This window comes from Tetrao urogallus (assembly GCF_951394365.1).
Source record: "Tetrao urogallus genome assembly, chromosome: 2".
Classification (NCBI taxonomy): domain Eukaryota; kingdom Metazoa; phylum Chordata; class Aves; order Galliformes; family Phasianidae; genus Tetrao; species Tetrao urogallus.
The window spans coordinates 1,790,933-1,816,830 of record NC_136814.1 but is presented as its reverse complement, the minus strand read 5'-3'; the positions used below and the strand labels follow the sequence as shown (position 1 = coordinate 1,816,830).

The 25,898-nt window shown below is 40.6% G+C and overlaps 2 protein-coding genes across 2 annotated transcripts in view; one reads left to right on the top strand and one right to left on the bottom strand.

The window, feature by feature from the left end:
- The window catches only part of VRK2 (VRK serine/threonine kinase 2), a gene marked incomplete at both ends in the record, with an annotated part of 44,969 nt that extends 32,712 nt beyond the window's left edge, over positions 1 to 12,257 (top strand). The window contains 5 exons of the mRNA XM_079532902.1: positions 2,616 to 2,674; positions 4,872 to 5,053; positions 8,646 to 8,819; positions 9,142 to 9,312; positions 12,030 to 12,257. Coding sequence (XP_079389028.1) covers positions 2,616 to 2,674; positions 4,872 to 5,053; positions 8,646 to 8,819; positions 9,142 to 9,312; positions 12,030 to 12,257 — 814 coding nt within the window. The remainder of the gene's footprint in view (positions 1 to 2,615; positions 2,675 to 4,871; positions 5,054 to 8,645; positions 8,820 to 9,141; positions 9,313 to 12,029) is intronic.
- Positions 12,258 to 12,316: 59 nt separating this feature from the next.
- FANCL (FA complementation group L) overlaps positions 12,317 to 25,898 on the bottom strand; it is a gene marked incomplete at both ends in the record, with an annotated part of 32,125 nt that continues 18,543 nt past the window's right edge. Inside the window, 8 exons of the mRNA XM_079550857.1 lie at positions 12,317 to 12,352; positions 12,810 to 12,881; positions 13,202 to 13,318; positions 14,093 to 14,174; positions 14,265 to 14,310; positions 14,923 to 15,006; positions 16,378 to 16,528; positions 23,168 to 23,236. Coding sequence (XP_079406983.1) covers positions 12,317 to 12,352; positions 12,810 to 12,881; positions 13,202 to 13,318; positions 14,093 to 14,174; positions 14,265 to 14,310; positions 14,923 to 15,006; positions 16,378 to 16,528; positions 23,168 to 23,236 — 657 coding nt within the window. The remainder of the gene's footprint in view (positions 12,353 to 12,809; positions 12,882 to 13,201; positions 13,319 to 14,092; positions 14,175 to 14,264; positions 14,311 to 14,922; positions 15,007 to 16,377; positions 16,529 to 23,167; positions 23,237 to 25,898) is intronic.

Below are 25,898 nucleotides of genomic sequence, written 5' to 3'. Positions count from 1 at the left end.
TAGTGCACGTGTAGAAGGATGTTAAAGATTTCCACTATGGTTCGTGGGGGCTTTGTAGAGACGATGGTACAAAAGTCTCTTGGAAGTTGTCTTTCACATTTGCATTCCAGGTATTTAACTTTCCATTTGATACCTATTTTTTTAGCCGTTTGATGTAGGTTTTTAAATTTATACAAGCCTACTGCTGGTACGTTTAAATAGCAGCATACTAAGTAACTTGTGTAAAATCTTTTCTTTTTCCCGGCATGACTCATTAGAGCTTACTAAAGCAACAGAGTGTATTAGTGTTTTCTTTCACTGTTTTCACAGTTGGGACTTTAGAGAGTTAATTGCATGTGGTACAGCGTTGCCTGCAGAAGGCTGTACAGAAGAGCATTTATCCATAAATGTAACATCACAATTGGAGGAGGCAGCAAACTTTTAAGTAGGGCAAGTCGCAACAGAGGTACACAATGGGGATAGCTGATCCACAGAAATCAATCTGCAAATTCAGTGTGGCATCGGCTCTCAGCAGAGAAAAAGGTTAGCCTGCAGACTGTGGATAATACAGATTGCATCTGTAAATGTTGACATCGTATGTTATGTTTAATATTTCTCCTTTAGAACCTCTGATCATTACACAACCCCCTGCAAGGTAACGCTTACACAATTCAATGTTAAATCAATTTAATCAATCAAGTTGCTTCGCTAATTCTTCCCTTGCGATTAACCCTTAATTCTTCCCTTGCAACTGCTAGGATTTTCAGGATGCCAAGCAAACAGATGCTTAGGAGGAAACGCACAGAAAATGATAGATTAGATTAGCAGCGATATCCTCCCAGCCTAATTAATTAAGCACCTTGCTATCAAGTAATGTTCCCCTTTAACGTACCTTGTTTTTCAGTGCCTGAACTATTTTCAAAGGCCAGAAACAGTCATCAGCATACGTGTGTGCACTCAGTAGCATATCTGTCACTAAGTACATTAGCAGCCCAGGCAGATCGCTTCTGGGCCCACCAGTCTCTTGCTGTGAGGAAAAAGGGCCAGGCCTGCAAGGTGGGATGCAGCTGAGAAGCAGGAGTCAGAGCAGGTCTCAATTCTGTTGTTCGTGGATGGTATCAGCCTTCCCTTCCAGGTTCTTAAGCCTCTTCTACCAGTGACGCTGGGTCAGTGAGGTCACTGTGCCAAACCTGTGGGCTTCGCTAAGGGCTGCTGGTATACTTGAGCTCAGAAATCTTCGTGCTATAATTGGAGTGGGGTCCCTGTCTGAATCGGAATTTAAGTTAAACTGAAGGAAAATAAACACATTTAAATGTTTCATTTCTCCAAAGCAGTCGTACCTTTTGATATTAGAGAACAGCTCCTGGTGAGACCAAGGGTCCATCTGGCCTTGTATCCTGTTTTGGAGGACGGTCAGGAGAAAGAAGTATTAAGAAGAATAAAAAAGGGATTAAAATACTCTTTTATTTACTGGATTTTTTTTGAACATTACAGATTACCTGTATTTATTAACTAGGGAAATGAGGTGACTGTAGCATGGAGATGTGCATTGCAAGTAGCTATATGTTAAATAACCCCCCTCCACTTTCTGTTACAGAATGCAAAGCCCACATAGGTAGCTTTGCAGAGATAGGTAGTTTCACAAGCCTGAACTTCAAGGTGTCCCTATTACCACAAAGCTGAGGGCTTAGAGCAAGGCACGCTTGGTCATCACATTTCTCCTGCTGGCAGAACTTGCCTGAAGTTAGGGTCTCAGTGAAGCTGCTGCATACCAAACTGATTCTAAGTGACTGGGTAACTAGATTGTGGCATTGGAGGATATTTTCTAAGCACCCCAATTCTACCCATTTGAGAACATATCTCATTCCTGGTCGGTGGACCTTTGTGACTCCTTTAAACAAAACAAAGGATCCTTCGACAGTGTTAACAACACAGCTAAAGTAACAGGTTTCACTCAGGAAAGGGGAGCTGGTGCATCTGCAGGCTCCTGCAAGTGCCAAGCAATGGGGTTTCCTGCCTGCTCAGAGGTGAGAGCTGGTGATGCTTCACCCCATTCTAAGGTATGATTTATTCTGAACTCTGGTTTTCTTGGTTACTTCTGGTGTTGTATAGACAGAAAGTACATCTGTGCCCTTGCCCTTTTTTTATTTTTTACCTGCACAGGACTCAGTGCTGCTCCACCTCCCTCCCTGTCCCTGTCATCTCTGCCACGCCTGCTTGTAATTTTGACAGCCATCACGCAGCTGTCTGTGAGCTGTATGGCAGAAAGAATCTGATATTAAAGGCAAATAAGGGCTGCAAATTTTCCAAACACAAATATTAATCACTAAGCTGAAATCAGAACAAGTTCAAAGGATTTTTTTTCTCTTTCTAGAAAGCTTAAAATACCTGCAGAGAAAAACTTAGAAGTACAGTCTTAGCTGTAAACCTGGTCCTGCTGAAATCAGCAGCCTCCAAAGAGTTAAAAATACAGCTGGAAAGGGGAGATCTTGTTTTAAAAGCAGTGCTGTGAATCATAAGCCATCCTGGAGGTCCACTCCCTTTGGCATTGAGACTTGCTGTCTACCTAAAATCCCAAATGAAGAATCACCTGCTCCAAAACTGCATTAAATTGTTGTGCTCTCATGTTGTTTCAGACTTATGGATGAGCTCCCACATTCGGTGATGGAATGGAATTCTTCTGGAAGCAGCTGTAGTAAGTGTGCTCACAGTGTGTACCACGTAGCTCTTTGGTCTGTTACAGAAACGATGTCTTACTTTATTTGGGGAAGCAGGAGAAAAAGAAAAATGATACAAATGTAGGCAAGTCTTCAATTTAAAATATTCGGGTTAATTGCCAAACGTTGACACCTTCAGGCAGATGCAGTCGTGAGGCCTGAGTCCATGCAGTTACCAGTCTTAGGACAAACCAAGAATATCCGAGTCAGTGCCACCTGAACTTTCCTGACATGCCTCACAACTGCATCCCATCTAGAAATCAAACCTGGCTCTCATTCCTCCCTTCCTTTTTTGTCCCCATGCTTCTCTGATGTCCCGTCCACATCCTCGTTGTCTTCCCTAAACTTCCCTCGCTGTTCTGCCTCCCTCTTTACTTGCTGAGTTACGTTCTGAGAAGATGGCTGCGACTTCTTTGCTGCACGTGGAACGGATCAGGGGGGAGGTTTCCATTGGCAGCAGCTTTTTATAAGGTTTGGCTCTTTCTCCTGCCAGATGTAGGAGCACAGGTTTGGTGGTGGTAATGTGCAGTAAAAGCTGAGGGACAGGGGATTAATAAAGAAATCTCTACAGTGCTCAGAGATACGCTCTGTATTAAATAGGGTATTAAGATAGCAAATAGTACAAAATATATGTAATTCAGGAATGGATGCATTCAGGGCAGTTTCCCTTTATCCTATTTGTGTAAAATTTGGCACTGGTGGAACCTCTCTGAATGCGTATCTGTCCAGCATAATAATTCACCCTGCAATATCTGTGTTTAGCTGATAACAGGGTAGTTACATAATACTCATTGTGAGATTATATGTCAGACTCATTAATTTAGGGTGTAATTTAATTTAACTAATATTTCTGACTTCAGTGGAATTGGATCATGCCCTTCATGTACAAGCTTAAGCTTAAAGCATTTTTATCTTGAAGGCTTGTTTACTGCAAGGGCAGAAACTAATTTCTGGATGCTGTTGGATGCTGGTCACTCTGCAGTGCACAGCTCCTGATGCTTCATGATACTCGGCGATTAGGAATACCTAGTGCTTTTATTGCAGGAACTTCTGATGCTGCTTTTGTGCCTTGTGCCATGAGCAAGCACTGAGTGGGCAATGCAGGCGTGGAGGGCTAAAATTTGAACCCCCGCGAGCGGTAGAACAAAAATCTGAATCTCATCTGTGATGCATGATACAGCAGCGCAAGGGATTTCACCATAGGCAATCCAGGCTGTTTAGGAAGGAGTGACTATCTTAGGAATAGGATAACTGCCACAAGAGGTTTATAGCTCAGCATTTGGGGTTTGAAAAGCAAACGAACTCACAGTTCATCCTGTCATCTCCCTCCTTCGCTGAAATACAGAGGTAGCGCAGGGAAAACGTCACGCTTCCTACGAAAGGCAGCTTCTGTTTTTATTTATTCCTTTATTTTCATAATATCTGCATCTGAATGATTGGGATGCAGGACATGTTACATGAAGTGCATTCACAATCTACGTACAGATTCAGTAAGTTTTTGCTTCTGGGATTTCACTGGCTGCTAATGTCTGGTGTGGCACTTCAGTTTTAGGATGCACTTGGGCTGCCAACTGAAAGAAGAGTTCGATCCACCCCTGTCTGTTTGCCCCAGAGCATTATTTTTGCCCGTTCACTGGTTTTCTTGTTTTTAGAACCACTCGAAAGTGACTGCAAAATAATGCTGCTGTTAGACTGTATTATGTGTAATCCCAAAGTCAACGTTTGTCAAAGTATTAGAAAACAAAATTTTGTCATTCACCTCAGCATTCTAAGGATATCTCTATAGATTAAAATAGAACTGTTGAGAGTAGTTAATATTTAAAGTCATGTTATGGTCCTTCAAATATAAAATACTTCTGTTCTGTGGAGAAGTATCCAAGGTTTGTCAGTAGGGTTGATTAATTATTGTACTTGGCTAACTGACAGTACCACAAATTACTGCATCTGCAGAACAAGACGCAGTGCTTAAGGGTGAGCTTGTTTATCCAAGTCTATCTTTTCCTTCCTCATCTCCAAAACACAAGACACTGTCAGCTCTGTTTTGAGCGTTGTCTTCAGCTGAAATTTTGTCATCTTGTTTGGCAGTATTGGGTTGGCATCCACTTTGGAATTAAACGCTTTCTGAAGATCTAGGGCTACACCAAGTGAAATTTGCATTTGAAATACATTCCACAGGTGAACTATCCAAGTTTTTGGTGTGTGTTTATGGCTTAGCTTACGATGAAAAGCCAAAGTACCAAGAGCTTAAGAAAATCTTGCTGGATGGACTGAAGAGGAGCGGAATTCCCTATGATGGCCCTCTGGAATTTTCCACTGCAGGATGCACACAAAATCACTGTGCTGCTAAAGCATCAAAAGTAAGTAAGAGAGTTTGGGAATTGTTTCTGAAATCTCCTGCTTAATTGTTGCCTTTTATTTTGTAAAAGAGGAAGTAGTTTAAGATGGCAAAATGGGACTGACACAGCAGTTCTTTTAGCCTTAAATACACTGTGTTTGTTAATTCCTGTTTCCCCTGGCTTTGCTAAAAAGTGGGATGTCAACCCTGAAGGAGGAAGAACTGTCATGAGTCCTTTTGACCTACAGCCTCTCACTTCAAAGCAGTAGGTCTGCAGAGAACGATTTACTTTCAGGGTAATGGGGAAGTCGAGGACTTTGTTCACCAACATCTTGAAGACAAGCCTGGATGCCAGGTTTTTCCTTCTTTCCACATTAAAAGCATAGCTACCTTTATCAGTGAAAGCATTTAATTCATTTTCTTGCTTTCCAACCGCTCTTTGTCATTTGCCTTTATACTCCTGCAGCCACTAATGTGGAGGAGGCATTATTCTGGGATTTAACTGTTATTGGTATGCAGTGATGCACTGACACGGAGTTGAGAAACTGGCAGCTAATAGTGTTACGTTTGCCTTTTGTACTGGTAAGTCTGAAACGATACGGTTAATAAAACCTTGTTTTAATAAGTGGAAATTGAGGTAATTAGCGGTCTTACTGGACGTGCTGTGAAATGTCACTCCCAGCATACCTCTGCCTTGAGATACCCGTATGCAGAAGCCCTGTTTCTGCCTGTGATGTGTGTGCAATAAGGCAGGGTCAGGGTACCATTCATTTTTAATATTTCTGGTGAACTTTGGACCAGCACAAGCGTACGTGAGCCAAGAATGCAGGATGCAAACTAATGTGACTGATAGGCTGCTAGATGAATGGTGATTCAAGTATCAGTGCACAGATGGTTCTGATTTGCTGAGTTTTGTAGCTGCTGCAACTGAAGACATAAAATATCCTTCTAGTCATAAATTAGCTCTTTGGAAGCAAAACCTTGGCACCAGAGCTTTACAACCTTCAATTAGTTGGGAAAGAAGTATTTGAATGACTGTGGTATTGACATCTGTAGGCCTGCATAGTAATCATTCCTAATAGAAGAGAATATCTGTTTGAGGGGGTTTTGCATGGCTAATTAACCACCAGTGAGAATATGTAATTTTTTCATGATCTCCTGATTGTCACCTTTCTCTCATGATACAATTACATTTTATTGTATCTAGTGCCTCACAAACCAATTGTCAGCACTATTTACGTTTTACGGAAGGCAGGACGAAAGTTCATGTTTAATAAAAAGGCACTGAGTTTTGATCCTGGTAATTACACATACTTATTTTAGCAGTTTTATTGACTTTTCTGGTTTTAGCACTTTTAACAAAACCAAAAGCTGTGTCAGTGACAGAGTTTTCCTTGCTGACTGTGACTGCGTTGTCCTCACTAACTCGAGTCCACTTTTCTCCTCCAGCCTGTAGCATTCTGTGAACTTCACAGCTACCTGGCAGCTCGCTTAACTAATCTCCAGCTGATCCGGTTGGGTCTCTGGTTCTCACATCTTAGATTTCTTAGAGCAGGACACCAAACAGCTGATCTGTGTCTCGTTTCCTGGCCTAAGACTTGCGCAATGAGGTGTCAGAAAAGGTAAAAATTCTGGGCTGTGGAAGTCACTGCAGCACCTGCTGTTTGCGAATGCTTCAGGGCCACGTGATTACGAGTAGAGAGGGCAGGCAACTGAACCTTCTCTGGTTTTACTGCTGTTCTTAGACAGTGCAGTGTTCAGGCTGAGGGCCCGCTGCACTTTGGTGCTGGAGCCCCGGCAGCACAGTGGCAGGCAGGCACTTACTTCCCCTTTGCAGCTCCTCATGCTCACTCTGACTCCATTCACACCTCTGCGTTCTCTTCCTACCTTCCTTTTTTCTCCATCTACTTCTCCCATTAAACAGGCAATCTAAAGATAGAGGGAGCCACTACAAACAGGTCTGATTCCTCACTTCTGAGAAGCGGAAACTGAATCCAGCTGCTCTGTCTGCATCTACCTGCAGTAGTTTTGTACAGGAAAGAGGTGAACTTGGGTTAATTCCCATCTGAAGGCCAGTAAACACCCAGCGCTGCCACCGAGGAGGTCTTGTAACAAGAGCTGCCCTCGAAGACGATGTGAAAAGGAATTCCTGTAGAATTTGAATTTTAAGGTTCAGCTCCCTGTATTGCGCATTAATTCAGTCTTGAGATGACACTAAAAGTGTAACAGTGGTTACACCCACGTTCTTTGTTTCAGTTGCACATTGAACAGATGATATAACATTAATTAGGTTATTTCTCAAATTTGTTTACAACAGTTTTTGGCACTGGATAAATATTCTCAGCTTTCTCACCTCCACTGAAAATGCTAGAATTAGGGCCAAATGAAGTATGTAAGGCCAGCTGACTACTTGCTAGATGTTGTAAGCTTCATGTTGGAAAATGATTTCATTAATACCAACTTGTCATGTCGTTGGTACGGAATATTGTAATTTTCAGGCATGCAACAGCTATTTCCCTGAGTGCTGTAAGTCCTGTATTGAACGTGATTTGGTTTGAAGTACGTGTTCGTTGTGAAGGCAGCAGACGTAGCTGTCAGCAGGATTAGCAGCTCCTGCATGATGCACTGTGGTGCTGTGATGCAGAGAAAACAGCTTGGACCTCCAAACTGAGAGAAGTGTCAGGGTGGCACTGAGCCTTGCTTATATAATGAGGTTTCTCAAGGCTATTGACAGCATTATGTCCTGAGGTAGAGTGCTTGAAACTGGCTTCAGTTATTCAGGACAAATACACCTTTATGTTTCTAAGCCATGATTTTCTCAGATCTGTAGATCTGTTCTTTAAAGGTGTTCTGGATTAAACTATAGGAAGTGCTTACTGGCACTTCCAACAGTGTTTAGCTTCTGCAATTCCTATCTCCTACATGTATTTAGTTTGCAGCATGCAAAAGAAGCATATTACTTCTTTTCTAGCTTCTATATTGAGACACAGCTGCTGCACATAGGACCATATGCAAACATTGCAGTTACAGAGTTATTAGGGTGCCAGAAGTACCAAAGGCATGTGGCATACAGCCTGTGTTTTGGCTACGTTTGTCTTCCAAGTTAAAAAGCCAAAAACAGACATCATTTGATACGTAGTGCTTAGATTAGCACTAGGAAAAACTCGTATTAACTCAGTGCAGCTATTCACCACATCATCCCAGCGACATTCTTCTAAAAGACTTCACTTTTTAAATTCCATTGCCTGAGTTGGAAGGGTTCCTATCTTTCAGTTGTCCATCTCACTCACTGCACCGGTATGAAATGCTCTCAGCTCTACTTAATGATACAGGCAGTGACTTAGTGGCCTTATTCCCAATAAAGGTTATTCATAAATGTCTTGAAAGGTGTAACTCAGGTATAGTTTGTAGCATACTTCCCAAATACAACATAGCTCTAACTTTATACTGCTTGAAAATGGCGTTTATTGGTAACTAAACTGCTGAAAAGAATTATTTGGAAGGACTAAAGCTTACTCTCATTCTTGTTTTCTCAACACTGAAGCTAAATTTTTTTCTTTTTAAAGTACTGAGGCATTTTTTCCTATACAAAACTGCTGACTGTTCATCAACAGGCTCGCTTACCAAAGCCTATGCCAAAACCAGCGCAACAGAAGCAAGAAAAGATGGAAAGTGAGGAAAACATCTGTCAAAACAAGGCCAGGACGCGAGCAAGAGGCAGACTGCTCCAAGATGAAGAGAAGCCAAGTAACTTGCACCGGACGCTTCCCCAAACAGAGCCTCAGCAGGTGAGGATTTTGGCACTGCAGTAACGCATGGTGTCTCCTGGGAGGTCACTCTCTTAGCTTGCTGGTCACCTTTTGGGAAGGGCCAAGAGAAGAAGAGCGCTTGAAAAAAGTCAAGCACTGAGTTGTGAGCACCAGAAGTGGGCAGACGCTTATTGGCTTGCGTTATGGGGAGCTTGCAGCTTTGTGTGTTGTGCCCAGGTAAGAAGAGCAAAGTAGGCATGCTGCCTGTCTCAAACCTGGCAGGTACAATTCTGGAATAGCACCTCTAATTGGGAAGCCTGCTGGTTTTTCTTCAGCATTCAGAATTACTGTACGTCAACAGGTTCACTTACCAAAGCCTTCAGCAAACCCAGTGAGACACAGGCAGAAGGTGAAAGAGGATGCCTCTAAGTACCCAAGCAGGCCCCAGGCTCAGATAACGCACAGGAAATGCCATGCTGAAGAGAAGCCAGTGACACTGAACAGCACCATGCAGGAGACTGACCCACAGAAGGTGAGGATTTTGCTGTTAACTTAGAGCAGTCATGGCACGCAGGGAAAGAAGGATGAGCTTTGCAAAAAATAAGTGGCAGAAAAACTAACAGCAGTACAAAAACTCAAACCTAACACAATCACTGGAAGCTTTGCATATGGTTTCATACAGCTCCAAATTAACATTTGTTGTATATAGTTTGGTAGTAAAGCAGTGTCCCAGCGTGCTCCCCAGCAGATACAAGCACTGAGAAAAAAAACAGTCATCTCCTTGTGGCCCTTGTTGGTGTTTTTTGGTAGAAGCTAACAGCACTCTTTATGGAGTTCTTAAATTCCGACTCCTCAATCTGAGGATTTGAGAAATTAACTAATTAATCTCACTTACTGGTAACTACTACATAAAAGGGTTGAATGAGTGTGTTCTGTCTTACTCTTCAACCATCCGTTTCTACAGAAAGAAAAAAGCAGATTGAGGTTTTACTAACATTCCAACTTAGTAAATATCCTCTGTCCTTGAAGAAATTCAGCCCTGTTTCTCTCCTTCACGTAGAAGAACAACATGGGGACACTTTTGAATAAGCACGAAAATGCAGCTTTATTATTAATCCAAAATTATTTGCTTCTGGCAGTCTGCTGATCACTGCCTGGAGACTCCAGTACAAGCTAGGAGAGAGAAGCAGAAAAAGCACAGCGGTACCTGAGAGCATCAGGCAGGAAAGTGGTGAGCAGAACAATGTTTGGAGACCTCTTGGCTGGTAGCAAAGCAGTCAGACTCTGGAGGGTCTCTGGATTTCTGACACAGTGAAACTTTTTTCTCTGAAGACATGGGGTGCGACTTCATAATCCTCAGATGGACCAGTTAAAAAATACTAGCAAATAAAAACAAGCAGTGCCCACCCAATCTCTGTTCCTCCTGTGTGTTTTGTACGAAGGCAGCAACTTTCACTTGTTAAAAAAGCAGCAGATATGGAAGGAGAGACACACTCAGTTTTCCATCATGGCATGGGGAGGGGGTAAAAGAAACCACTGGTATCCTCATAACATCCCCTGCTCACCTACACAGCTGGACTGTGGATTTTCACATGGGAGATTTGTGTTTCCCTCCTCTTTGAGGAAAGAAAGGAGAAGTACGTTTTAAATAACTGGAACTGAGCACCAGTCTGATATTTGGATTGTGTGTTTGTTTTGATTTAACCACTCCAAAAGAGAAGCCACTGTTGCAGTATAATAGTGCTGCATCTATATGGAATGGTTGTGTAGCTCTCACTGAACTCATTGCACTAAAGTTAAAACACATGTCAGATAACAACTTGAATATTCAAGGGAGGAACTGGAAATAGGGGAAAAAAGGCAGGATGGCCTTAGTTTTGTATTGCAGACTTCCTTTCAATTTCTTCCCTGTAATTGAGGAGGTTGGTACAAAAAGCTGCGTTTCATAGCAGTGAGGTTACGAAACTTCCGAAGGATGGTTCATGTGCAAGGCTGGGGGAGGGGGAAAGCCGTGCCTAATTCAGGAACCAGAGTGATGAGAGTCTGTCTGTCAAGGGTTCTCCAGAGAGCAATTCCAAACCCTTCAGTCAGGCAGCTGCCTGGAGCAGCTAACTGCAGGCACCCCACTCCAACTGCAGCGCTCAGAGAGCCGGCATGCTGCTGCTGTTCATAGGCAGAGATGATGCAGTTAAGGGCCTGAGTACGGAGCTCGGAGGAGAAGTTCTGTCTCCATGGTTTATCTTCTAAGAGAAGTACGTTCAGAAAAACATCATATGGCTGGGACAATGACAAAGGGAGAAGAAAGAAGTGGGTCTGCTTTGTGTGATACTGCTAGGAGCTGTTAGATACAAACAAAAAGGAGAAACAGTTCTGTGTCACAAGGGGAGCGCTGGAGTGAGAGGAGGACAAAGAGAGTAGGACGGTTGTGAGAGACAGGACATGTGGCAAACAGAGAGGGTGGAAGGCAGAAATAACGCCTAGAAAAGAATATGGAAGTGATGAAATAGAGAATGAAAAGGAGCTACCTTTCTGTTGGACATCATAGTTACCTTTCTATCAGATGGGGCCCAGCTTTTCTTTAAAGGTAAAAACAGACACGTCTGTCATTGAGAGGAATAAGGCAGCTGATAACAAAGACAAGATTTCTACTAAAACTACTTATTGTGAATGTATGTAAATTTTTCTAAGGGGTGATGAAAAATACAGTTTGCATGAACAAAAGGATAGTGTTTGGGGGAGTCAGAGCAGAGATGAAGAGTATGCTCCATTGCTGCTGGAGACCTAAAGAACCAGCTGCCCTGTCCAGCTAGAAGGAGGAACACGATGCACATTTGTGCTGCCTGTGATGAACCAGAAGGCAGAAAGTTACACAAGTTGAAGCGACACATCAAACTGCAGATTATTTTCTAGGTTTCCAGGCTTTATTCACAAGAATACTGTAAAGACTTAAATATTTTAACATTTGGCAAAGAGAGTTAAAGATAGACAAGAATTGCAGCTGCTCAGGAATAGACAACATCTTTCAAGGGTGTTTAATCAAACCTGTAGTTATGCACTTAATACACATCTGCAAATTCAAGAGTTAAGATTTGGTCAGAATTGTGCTGCTTTCTCTTGGGTAGCTTAAATACCTGGATGTTATCTTTCTTTGCTTGTTGGCTTGATTTTTATTTTCAGTGCTTTGAATCTCACTCATGTAAATACTAAGGTTGTTATTACTGTTTGGGTTTTTTTTTTTGTCCCCTGCAGAAAGACACAGGAAGAGAATTACCACCACTCACCCCCCAGGCATCATTCTTTGAGTCCAAAAGGAAACTAGAGCAGCTCTTAACTACAGCTCATCCACTGTCTTTGCAAGAACCTGGTCTTTCTGTACCCACAATATTTAGGCTCGCGTTTACTGAAGAAAGATACCACTACAGTATAGCTATACTTGTACTTTTGTTTCTGATATTACTGTCCTTGTATTTTCTTTGATGCCACTGTTTCATTGCCTTCAGTGCAAGTGCGCTGATGTTCCCCTCATGGTGCTTTTCTCAAGGTTTCTTCACGGAAGATTTCAATGTCAGGGGCTGAGAAAATAATTTTGTAAAATAAAACTGTAAATGCACACCCTTTAAGAGCCGGTTCTTTTATACCTTCACAGTCTGCACCAAGAAGTTGTCATGTACTCGAGTATTGCTGGGGGTTGTTCTGTACTACAAATTTGGGGATTTTTCAGAAATGAGTTCTTTGTTACAGACAAATTTAAAAAAAAAAAATCATGAAAGATTGCAGCATGGTATTTAGTTATTTTCAACACCAGTATGTTGACATACGAGTTATAACAACATCTTTAAGGATTTTCTCAACCAGCATAGGTAAATACTGATGCATTAAATGCAAACATTTCCTCTCTTTGTCCTGCTGGGTAAACGGGAGAGAAAAGCTGCAACTGCTGTTCAACAGAAGACTGAGATAAAGGCAAAAACCTGTAACGAAGTAACCACACTACTTTGTTCCAGCTCCATTTCCATCGTACTTCCTTACCTTGTTACAATATGGACATTCACCAAAGATGACATTAAAGCTCTGTCTGCTGGAAGGAAGACCTTGTAGCCACTGCAACACAAATAACATGAAACAAACGTAGATTTTCATTTACTTAAGTTTAAAACACATCCCTTAACAGAGTTTTGCAAGCTTAGTTCATCTGGGATGCACCTGACACAGTGCAGGTCAGGTCAGTCTGTACAACCACACAGTGAGGAAGGTTCACTTCCACACTGAGCTTGTTTTACACCAGGCTGTTCCAATCACAGTGGCTTTTCTAGCAACCCGTATAGGAATTGGCTTCATTTGAAGCTGTAGGCGCGCAATGCTTATTTTCTACCACTTGCCAGTCAGTTAAGAAGCCAAGTCTGTCCCATTAATTCCTGTACCTCATACAGGCAAGCCTGATGAAAAGGTTGTCCGCATCGGGGCTCGTTGCACACTTGATCTGGCACGGCGCCGTTGAGGCGGTAGGCATAGCAGATTCCACAGTCCTTGGTGAAATCCTGAAAGCACACCAGCTGAGGTTCGAAAGGAAGAAGGGCTGAGGCAGAGAAACATTTCCATCTATGTTTTTCGTTTTGCACCTTATTTAGAATCACTAAACATTGCTGCCTTCGACATCCATTTTTTTACTGTATGGTATTAACAGTGAGAGCAGTTGCCGGATGTACAGGACTGCTGGGTTGCATTTTATCCTCTCACTGCATTACAGCTGGTTTGACAAGCATTTTCATACTCGGGCCCCACGGTTTCTTTTTCAAACACAATGATTTGTCGTTACATTGAGATATCAGAAACAAGACCTTGCAGCCAGATATTCATTTACAAATTTCACGAGTGAAAGCCAAGCTGGTAATCCAGTGTTACAGCATTGTCAAAAATTAATTCTGCGTTTATTTGAAATGCACCCGTATTTGGATGGCCTCTTGTCCCCTGTAAGCAGCTCTACCTAATTAGAACGTAAGTCATCAACATCCATAACAGAATGTTTGGATTTTCCACATCTCATTAGCTCCTCTGGAACTTCCTCTTTCCCTTTTAATAGTGAAACCTATTATTAATTGTCCTGCTGCTATGAAGGCCACAGGAAAGCGTGCACCTCAAATCAAAGGTTAACAAGTACTGACAATTGTTGCTTGAAGTTCAGAAGTCCTTATGACAATATATTACTCCAATTACCACTCTAAGTCTCTGACTTTCCCTGGCAGTTATAAAATGACCGTTTAGATTTTACTTACTCAGAAATAACGACTGGTCATTAACAAAAAACAACTTACACTTTTTTCTAACACGGCACGAGATGGAAAATCAATTTCTAAGAGGTCTTTCAAGTTTTGTAGTAAACTAATTTCTGGATCCCTGCAAGCGGGGAAAAAGGGAGAAAAAAGTAAATGGTAAGAACAGCAAATACCATTCTATTTTCACACCTGTATCACTGAGGATGCTTACCACAAGTGCATGTTGTTGTTCAGCTTAGTTCTCAAAGGGTTAACCACTGCAAACAATACACACACATGGTTATATATCCTTACGATCCCCTTCTGTCACTTGCCCGATTCTACCCCTTCCACTTCAGCAATAAAGGGCGAGTCGTATTTGTTGGTGATCATTTTTTGGGTGGTATTCTCTTTTTTAATGAATTAAGGCAGCTAACTCAAGGATTGCCCTCAGTTTTAGAAACTGATCGTGCTGGCATTTAAAACACCAGACTGATGAATTTATTTCCCTTAAGAAGTTGGCAAAAAAGCTGTGCGAAGCAGAGCGCAAGACTTAAATACTTCCAAACACCACTAGGACACATGCAGTAGATTATTAACTTATTTATAAAAAGAAAATCGCAGTAAAATATAAATAGGACTGCATAATCATCAACAGGACATAAACAGTGCTAGGAAAGCACTAGGAAAAAATGGCATTCAGCAAAACATCAGGCTGCAGATTTATGCTGTTAAAAAACAGTGTCTGTGTCAAACCCTCCTGTATGCACAGCCTTGTTCCTGGCTCCACTTCATGCTTACCCAGGAGCCTGACACAGCTTACTCTGGTGCCTGCTCACCAGAGAGCAGATTCTAGAAGAGAAACAAATGTTGCCTGTCTGCTGCTTTACCATGATCTGCTCCAAGGAAGTAACACTCGGGGAGCATCTTTGGATGCCTGGGATCCACCTCTACGTTCACAGAAACATTGCTCCCTACAGGAAGGAAGTCAGACATAAGCGGAGCTTTTCTTTGCAATCAACTGCTTGAAAACAGAAACATTAGCTTAGAAAACAGTTATAAATTAATGAATTCAGACTGCCTTTAATTGCTGCAGATAATTGGAAAGTTGGTACAAAGCATTCAGTTTCAAACAGCAAATATTTCCCGTTATGTGATACCCTAAGAGCCCCAAAGGATTTGCTCAAAAATGTTCTGGATCCAGGTTAAAAACCTTGCAGCACATTCTCTAACAGACAAACAAGTGAAATCCAACTTCTTTTTTTCCTAATTAACAGCTGTGTTAGGCTTGACCTTCTTGAATAAATTGGAAGGAATTAAATCAAAATCTAGCCTTAACTGAAGATCGTCTGTGACTGAAAACAACGGCCTCAAAGCCTTTCACTGCCCTCCACTGACCTGAACTTTTTGAGGCTTTCCCTTCCTTCTTGTTGGTCTTTATCAGTATGGTGGTGCCAAGACAAAGCCAGCCTGACACCAGGAATGTATTATCCGATCCACTGTGCTCCAACCAGCTGCTGACCTCAGTCCCCCCCGTTCCTCCCGTCACCCCAATGAAGGAGCTGCCTCAGCACCACCAGCAGCATTCCTGCCCCACTCCACAGCTTTCAGGGACAACTTAGATCTGCTTTGGTCCATTGTACCTTCTCGGATTTCTACAATACACAATTGGCATTTTGGATTTAAGCTGAGAATCAGAAATCTTTTCAAAGATAACATTTTCACCTGTATTCCTAACCTAAGACTTTGCTAAGTTTCTCCTTTGCAAGTACAGGACTCCTTACTCTCTATATACACCAAGACCTTGAAGTGCCACGTGTCAGCATACGAATTAAGGAACTTCCTCAGATTGTTAACATCGTATGCCTCTAATTTCCTCTCCTCCTTTCTCTGTCCTTTCCACCTGCCTCTTTGTCCTCTCTTTCCTCCTTTGGACTGCACTAATTCTCCTTTCATTCTACCAAGACAGGGACAATCTAAAACAACAATCTACCAAAAAACTGGAATTTGTGAACGAGATCAGGGATTCTTCTAAGCTCTGTTCTACAAACAGTGATTTTCTAGAGCTGTCATGCCAGTTCTCTTTGTTCTTAAGAGTTACGTGCAGTAACGTAGAGATGAAACTTACATTTTGTATTTAACATAGAGAACTGCTAACAATTTCATAAACAGGCGCAGTGTTCAGTGGAGGTTTGTCTTTAATACAAAGTAAGAGTTGTGTTTTACTGCTTTTAAGTCTTCTTTTTCCTGACTGAAAAAGCCACCACCCGGTTAGATAAGCAGAGGAAAAAAAGCACGCTGAGTTTACTTCTGAAACTCATGCATTCCTTCCAGTCTGTGTGTACCTATGGCGATCCTCCTTGCTGTAGCACCCCTGGCTGGATTTTCTGGCTCCAGTACCCACGTCTTCCCATCAATTTCATCCATGGTGTCCCAGAACTCTTTCAGCGATTCCAGAGCTGCCAGGAACTGATTGTGGATGGTTACTAAGGAGTCCTGGGAAAAAAAGAAATTTAAAGATTTTACGTGGTTTCTACCCATGGCAATACAGAATGTTAAAAAACAACTGCTGTCATTTAAGCAGCATTAAAATCTAGCATGCCTCCACTTAGAGTATGGTAGACAAAAAATGCTGGACCTTATGTAACAACACTTTTTAATCAAAGCAACATAAAGTAGACAACTGTCTTCAGCACAATTTCTCTACTCTTGGTACTTCCAGCACGTTGTGATAAGCACACATCATAACTGATTGGAAAACTGGTGACAATTACAAGGTAGATTTAAAAAAAAAAGCTATGATACGTAGCTAAGCAATGTTATAAGAGTCCCAAAATTAAGCAGCATAAAACCTGGGACATAACATGATGTTTCAAACCATGCAAATACTGCAAGAGAAAGAGAAACCATGCAATATTCAGAGGATTACACTCAAAGGATTTCAATATTTGAGAGTGGAATAGGCAGAATAAAAAAACCCCAGTCATTATACAGGACAATACAGAGAACAGCAATGCAAAAGAAATCTTTCAAACATCGCTGAGCAAAACAGATTAATTCTTCTAGAGGAAGTTTTCAAAATAGAGGAAATACTTAGGAGTCCAGCTTTCAAAATGCAGATGCCAAAGGGTGCAAAATACAAAGAAGAATTCAGGGAGCCAAAAAAGAGGTGAAGAATGCGACAGAAAGCAGGAGTAATGCTCCATCCACGCTTTGATCCAAAGTAAACCTGAGTCTGGTATAAGATGGAATGACAGAGAAGCTTGGAGTGCCATGAACAGAGCCCAGAGGAGAACAGCAAGCACTCCACACACAGCTTCACGTGGACATGCGAGGCTGGGATTTGGGAGTGCTGAATTTGGGAGTACTGGAAATGACTCACACAAAACACAACTGGAAAAATCAAATGCACGAGTAAAAACAAGGAATGACAGAACACTGACACAGGCTTCTTCAGCTACAATAAAGAGATGGGAAATTAAGAAGATGTGACAAGGGTCACATTTCAGATATGCTTTGGCCCAGGAGCCAGACAAGTTCTGGGTGTGAAAAAGAAAAAGCAAATTAAATACTACGCTCTAAAGAGGTATTTTTCTACAAACAACACAAAGCTTGCATACACCACTATCCTTTAATCTTTTAGTAATTATGCTCTTTCACCAGAACAAAAAGTAGAAATCATATATACGTATTTCTGAGATGAAAAAAATGTTGGTTTTTTTTTAATATACCAATTTCTCATATTTTAAGCACACGTATTCCAGAGAGAAACAGTGCAGCTTAGAAATAAAACGCTACGTTTTTCCCTGCTGTTATTAAATTAAAGGAGGAAAGCACTTAAGCAGAAAAGTGTGAATACTGCCAATCTCGAGACGTAACGCTTATTATCTTTAAAAGCATTTTGTTACTTTTATAATACCTGAAGTGATATAATAGTGTCAGTCACTTAACCACATCTTAGAGTATAATATCTTCATCTTAAGTACTATTATTTCCAGTATTTTAATAATTTTCACACAGTCCTGAAATGTGATCTTTTGTGCTCTGATGACACTTAAATTAATAGCATAATTTTCTGGTACTTGCAACAGTTGCTTTCCATTTTGATTTTTTACATTTTTCTGTATCACATACAGATAAATCCTCTAATAATCATTTTTATCTTTATCTTCTGGGAATTCAAAGGGTTTCACTAGAAAAAAGAAACATCAAGGGATTATAACCCACAGATAAGTTTTAAAATCCAATTAATTTTAATACTAATTGTAATTTTTCAATGGTGTTCCTTAAAAAGGTAGTTAAATCTTTTCTTAAACGCACTGTTCATTTGATCTTATTTGCATGCTTCATTGATGCTGCCAGCTGTCTCCTGCTATATACAGAAGTGCATCTATAGGTATTTAAATCCATCACACGCTTGTCATGCAAACCATGAGAACTGTAGCACTCCTTTTTAGTTGATTAACCGACTGGCTTCAGAAAAGAGCTGGGCAATAACCAAAAAGACCATCGAGCTTTTTTTTTTGTCTGTACTACACCAAGATGGCTGCTAACAGCACCACAAAGTGCAAACTCTGTTTCTCAGTAACCTCTTCACAAGCACACTAGAATTTTAATGAAATAAGTCAAATATCCTCTAAAATAAAAAGCAAACAAAAAACAACAAGACACCATTCACAAAATCATTGTTGGCTGCCCACCTGACCCTAAAAACCACCAGCAAAACCAATCTGGTTTCACTCCACCCTCTGTAATTATTAGGTTTCCGTGCCCATCAGGCAAAACATACAGTATAAAAACATAAAGAATCTTTCACAATTGCTTAAAACAAAACAAAGATAATTTTATGTTTAAAATAGACCCTGCATATTATTTATAAGTACCAAGGCCACTGAGCCTATGGCTAGAATGGGAAGCTAATTCACAGCTAACAGAGGCTCAGAAATCCTGCTGTGAAGCCTTGATGCAGTTTGTTGTACCAGAGGGTGTGAGAGTCTTCTCTACCTGGGTCACATGCTATTTCTTCTCCTCCAGTCAGCATCTCTCAGGTTTTTCATAGTTCAGATTGTGAGTGCAGAAAGCAAAGGATACAGTTAGTACAATTAGTGATGACAGCCAGCTCTCCCTCAACGAGGCACATGTCCAGCCTCACCATACCAGCCCTCCCAGGCTCTGTCAGACAGAAGTCTGATAGGTGCTCATGTCACACGTGCTGCACAGCCCTCAGAACTGAACGGTTCCCGGTTTGGAAGGACGTGATTCTGTGACCTGAATTTCTGAGAACAGGTATTAAAGAGACTGGGTTATTTTACAAGACAACAGATGGAGGCGTATCACCTTCACGTCACTGCCACAGAACTCCCCATCAGTCTTAGAGACCTGACCCCGTTTTTAGCTTTTGTGATATAGGCATCCTCCATTCATTGCAGCCACTGACAGGAGATGAATTGCTTATTCTGGTCAGTGAAAATCTGGACCTATCAGATATACCAGTGATATTCCGGACCTACCTGGAGAGGAACACATTCTACTGCAGCTCCTGTTACTCCTAAGCTTTGAGTTTCCTGCCTCTCCCCTGACCAGCCTCACCCTAACAAATAGTCTTCTACCTAGGAAGAGTCTCAAGTAGTTCTGCAAAATTTGATCCTATTTCTACTCTCTGCTCTCTCATCTCCATCCCATCACCAGTCCTCATGCTAATTCGTTATTCCAACTCAAAACACTTCCTCCCCAGTCACTTCAAATAAATAAGAAGGAACGGGGGGGAAACAAGTCACTCTACTCCTGGTTCTTATTTATGGAGCTAGAAACTTGAAGGAAGTGCTACGTGATACATGACAACATTCCTGACAGATCTCAAACACCTCTTCCAACTCCTGGATGGACTAAATACTGACCAAACAGCAGTGAGAACACTCAGATTAAACACAGTGCATTTTACTAAAATTTATAAGATCAAGGATAAAGTCTGGTGGGGTTTCTCTCTTTTGTTCTGTTGAGTTCTTTTGTTGTTGATGCTGGGGTTTTTCCTAATTCTTCCTAACATAACATTTGCTGACCCTTAGAAATACAGTAAAATTAGAAGAACCACAAAGCCTTCTGAACTGAAAAGGTAAAGCAGACTGAGCTATGGATGCTGCCATCTGCCTCCTGTGTACTCCCAGATAAAGAACCATTTAATAAAGGAGCAGTTGCTGGCTGGCAGTGGATCACCTGTATTACTAAGTAATTTACCACTCTTTAGATTCCTTGGGGCTGCTCTTTATTTCACACGAACCAAACTTGAACAATTTTCTTCCTCCTTACTAAAGTCAGACACAACACTCTGAAATCCTTACAAAGCGTCAGCCGTTTCTGTTTTTTGTATTGATAGATACACAGAAAGCAGATCTGTGAAGCTCCTTTGCTAAAAAAACAAAAACAAAATTATGCCATGTTTTACTGCGTTTCCATTAAAATAAGCAAATAATCTCATTCATATCACTATACTTTCTGAATTTTGTATTACTGCATCGTTGGCTGGCTGCGTGACCTCATTAGTCATTAATTTCCACTCTCCTGACCTTCATGTAGCAAACCAGGTGGGCAGTGGTCAGTATAGAAACAATATCCTGATGTGAGGGCAGCAGAATACAAGTGTGCTGAAATGCAGAACCACGCTGACAGTTCATACCGAAATCTGTAGACAGAACATTTATTGGGTAATTTAGAAAAAGAATATAAGTGAAATAAGTAGATGCTCTTGCACTTGTCATTGAGAAGCACTCTGCATTTATTTGGCACTGGGAACAGTAGCGGCAGCAGCAGCATTGCCCTTGGTGCTGATTTCTTACTACTCTAAAATGTCTCCTCTGAGCCAGAATGCACTGGCTGTTGCTGATCATGCTGTGAGACACCTGCACTGGCTACTAGGCTTGTCATGACGCACAAAACCCTACCATCTTCAGCTTGACATTGTGCAAGTTATAATTATTCATCCAAATGAATATGTCAGAGCAGCAGCAGCAGACCTCTCATCAGAGCAAAAGAAAAATACATCAAAACATTATCAACCCAGCAGGAAGACAGGGACCATAAGGAAAATTACCCATTTTTAATATGGATGCCATAAAGCCATGTCTATTATTATACCAAATAAAAAAAAAAACAACCAACAAACCAGCCACCCAACAACCCCTCAAGTTTAAAGTCCACGAGCACTGAAAAGAACCCCAAATAGGCAACAGCAAGGGGAAAAAAATTCAGCAAAATCAATTACCAGAAACCTAATTATATTTTCTTCCACAAGAGTTTACATTACAACAGCACAATGGCACATTTGTCAGTTTTTACATCAAAGATGACCAAGAAATACTGAAGTTCCATTAAAACTTCATAATATTTTACTGGTAGATAAGTACAGCGTGCTCTCTTTCCTTTTAGGTACCAAAATTTTTAACCACTTGAGAACCTGCTAAAATCAGCTACTGCTGTTGTTTCATCTTTATCTAAGTTTAACCCTTACCCTACCAAGATGCTCACTTTAAGAGTTTCAATGCACTTTGAAAATAAGCACAAATTTAAATAGTGGAGGAACACAACATTTAGGACAAACATTCTTTTTCCCCAGAAGTCACACTCAGAAGACCAGCTTTGACAGCAGACTGCACACCTCTCCCATCAGAAAGCACAGGCTGCTGCTATGTGCCTCCACGGCACAGCAGATTGTCTGCAGCTGAAAGCAGCCTCTTATGATTTCAGAACAGTCCTCAGTGACGTACATACATCTATCGCTTGTGTTTCCAACCACCCCAGAGGTAATTCTAACTGAGTGTCATATTTTTTAAGATTACATTTTTTACTTTCCTGTAGAGTCATATTAATATATTTGCTCACATCTTTTAACTGGTCAAAGCAGGTTGCTTTTGTTATGTTATTCAAGTACGTCACATTAAAACCTAACGTAAAGCTGGTAGCTTTATAGTAACTAAGAGTACACTCGGAGCAGCAACACCTGTCAAGGATATTTGAAATGCTTTTAATTTGAGGTAACATACACTGCAATGACATAAAAATTAAGAAAATGATATTAGAACTGCAGATAACTCCAGAGGTAAGAAACAGCACTTGAAATCCTGCCTGTAATATTAGGAAAACATGTTAGTGCCACACATCAGTAAAATTTAAGGAGAAAAACAGCACCTATTCAGATTGTTCAAAACTGCACCAGGGAATCAAAAACTAAAATAAACACAGCTTTTATTTGCAGTGGTTCATTCTTGAAGTTACTTCCTCAGGCTCCCAAAGCGGATCTGAGGTGATGCACAGAACCTCGAGCTCTGCATCTCATCTGAAAATCATTCTGATGCAATCACTGGGTCACGTCCCCCACACAAACTTAGTAGTGTCAACATAAGCTTTACTGATGGGCAGAAATCATTGCAGGAGTTAGAATTATGAAATGCTATCCGTCACTTGAGCAAAATCTGTTTTTCTGAATTAAATGACATCAAATCTCAACCACTTCCTAGAGATAATTCACATGAACTTGCTTCTGAAGTGGTCACTTCTAGATCCATTTCATCAAGGACGCACACTCCATTAAGGGAGAGTGAGACATGAAATAAAGCAGGAGACTAAAAGGCAACAGCTTACACTGACAACTGTTAAATTACAAAATTTGAATTCTCTTGAGTATTTTCCTGGTCTTTCGGTTACAAATGAAGTTTTCTTATGTTGTGGAAATCATTCAGGATAACAAACTGAGGGAACTGTGGTTTTTTGGTTGGTTGTTGTAGTTTTTGGTACAGCAGCCACCTTTGGGTGGTGCTTCTCTGCATAAAAAGCTTACTGTGCACAGCATTTCCTAATATTTCTGAAGGCTTGAAGTTCCAGCTGTACATACAGCTTGAGAGAAAAGCAGTACGAGTGCAAAGCAATCAACACACAAAGTACACATACATGAAAAATGCCTTAAAAGCAACCTCATAAGGAATACAAAGTTCAATTTTACATTCACAGAAGCAGGCCTGTAAGTAAAAAGCACATAGTTTTAACACTGAGTTAAAAATGAAGTCCAGTGCAGCATTACCACCTACCTTCATATGTCTCAGTTATCGAAAATAAAGGAGAACAATAACAGCTACGTGGGTTTACCTGTGGCATCCAGGAAATGGCAAACTGAACAGGAAAATCCACAATGCAGTCTGGTGGCTCAGTAGGATACTGAGGGAGAGAAAAAATACATACGGTTCTGGTTTTGGTAGTTGTTTTGTGTTTTTTTTTTAATATGATTAAAGTCAGACTGCTACTCAGCTGCCAAATTCGATAATGAAATATAAGCACTTGATGCATCTTGAGAACTTGGCTCCCAAAGGAAAAATATGGAAGGCATTTTCAGAAATACTTATAAATGTTAATTCTCTTTTAAAGAAGAAATCTACACGTAAAGTGTTCTTGTGTATCGGGCTTTGAAGGAGGCAGGAGGATCACAGCTTCCTCTGTTCAGTCTTCACGTAGGCAAATTAAAAAAGAACTTCAAAAACAGATCACAGAAAGAAAAATAGAAAATATTTCTTGGCAACTTGATGGCATGTGCTGAACAGAAGCGTCCCCCTAGCTCCTCAATTGCCTGTAGTGGATACAAAAGTCTAAAACAAAACCAACAAAACAGAAAAACTTCCCGAGGCAAGGATTAATTGTCAACTGAACCAGAATATTTGCTGAGATTGGAAGTGCTTTTTGTTTTGAAACTTAATCAAAGCAATCATGAAGACAAAGTTAAAACTAACAGCTATTCTCTCCACCTGACCCCCAGATTAAAAGGTATCAATTAGGAAGAAAAAATACATTTAAAAAATGGACTGTTTTTTAATAACAAAAGGCTAACCCCAATCACTGATCATTCATTACACTTGTAAAAATACTGCAGCTCGGCTTGCCACTCTGAGATCTGTGGAGAAAAATGTATCCTCTGAAAAATAAAGCAGGGAAAGAAAAAAGCCCACTTCGTTACAAATAAACACCTATCCAAAACTTTATTCACCTGAGAAGTTGCCTCCTTTAGTCCTATGCAACATTTCCAATCCAGGCAGTGACACATGAGGAGGCATTGCAGAAGTTGTGTTGCTATTGCATAAACTGCTAATGCCAGAAAACATTTCAGAAAACCTTACTTAAGCAGACATACAAAAAGGTCCCAACTTCCTCCCTGAATTAAAGACACATGAAGCTTAACTGTGCTGCTTCCCATAACCATCCTGCACTCATAACAAACCTCCACACACAGATATCATCATCTACCAGACATCCAGCAATCAATGTAATTTCTTTTTTAAAGTGCCCTTACATCACATACAGTGTCATTCTACAGGAACTGGTTCCCAATTGTTCTTTATAAAAGAGCGAAAAAAAAAAAAAAAAAAAAAAAAAAGTATATCTTTCCTAGAGCATCCATTCTGCCCTGCCTTGATGTTAATAATGAGGTGGATTCATGCATTTCCCAGAAATCTGTTTCAACTTGCACTGTTTAGTATGCCTTCACTTGTAGCTTCTGTCAGATATCTGCTTTCTGAAGACGACTCCTACAACTTGAGCACTGTGTGATTTGCTATTTTATCAAACTGGAGGCAGACAAGCTAAAAAACAGCAAGAGAGCAAGAGAACAAACAACTAATTTGGACAGGAGGCAGTTACAGTTTAGGGAAGTGTACCCACAAAAGCTGTCACAGTTTCTTTTACTGTAGCGTTCGCGTTATTTTTCATGAAATGCTTTAATGCTTGCATAAAAATAAACTTGTTTTCAATGTAAAAAACGTTGCCTAAAACAAACAGATCGGTTTCTCTGTGGGATTCATTTTAGGACTGCCCTAGTTAAATATCAGCAGCATTAACCAATTAGGTGCTTATTTTCTTGGTAAGTAAATTCACTTTATGCATTCTTTTGTATGCTGCCTTTGAACAAGTGGTTGCAAACAGATCCTATAAACATTATTTAAAAAAAAAATAAATTACCTTATCTCTTTAATGCTTTTCAACCTTGCAGGGTGAAGTCCTGTATAAAGTAACACGATGATTCTGCAGGAGACAGTATTTTACAGCACTATCCCACAGTGTATCAGCAGCACCACACACACAGTCAGATTGGTATGGTAGAAATCCTACTTTTCAGAAGAATTTAAGCAATTGCTAGAGCAAAGATTTATTTACTGTATTTTGAGCATGCAGCTGATGTTATCTAGAAAAAGCATTTTCAATAACCCTCGCCAAATCATTCACTTAATTACTGTCAAAGCATCTTGTTTACTACACGGCATGCAAATTATTGCAGTAGCTATTAGAGTTCTGAAATGGCAAGCACCCAACCCACTTCCAAGAACTAAAATATATGAGTTCCTCATGTAATACAACATGAAATCTGAAAAATAAAACCTGATGTATTTGGTTTTATACCTTGCAAAGACACGTATTTGGCTTTCAGAAACCTTCTAGCTTGTTTATTACATTGCAAGTGGAAGAAATTTCCTGCATCAGGCGTTTTCAGGCAAACTGAACTGAAAACTATTTCACAAAATGTAACCTGAGCATTAAACAATGCATCCTGTTATGAAGACAGTCCCAATAATTTACACAAGTTGACGCTGTGTAGCACTGGATCGCACACACAGCGATGACGTGATGCTCTCCATCCTTCCAGACTGAATTTGATTGCCCCAGGTTTCCCATGTACTTTATAAATGCAGATTATAGAGAGCAACCATTTTTAAAAGAGCAATTCCTAATACAAAGAACACTGAGCCAAGGATAAGTGAAAACATTTGACAAACTGAGAAGTCCTCTAAGTACATCCAAGCCATTAGGGATGGTAGGCACATTCAGAGGATTATTT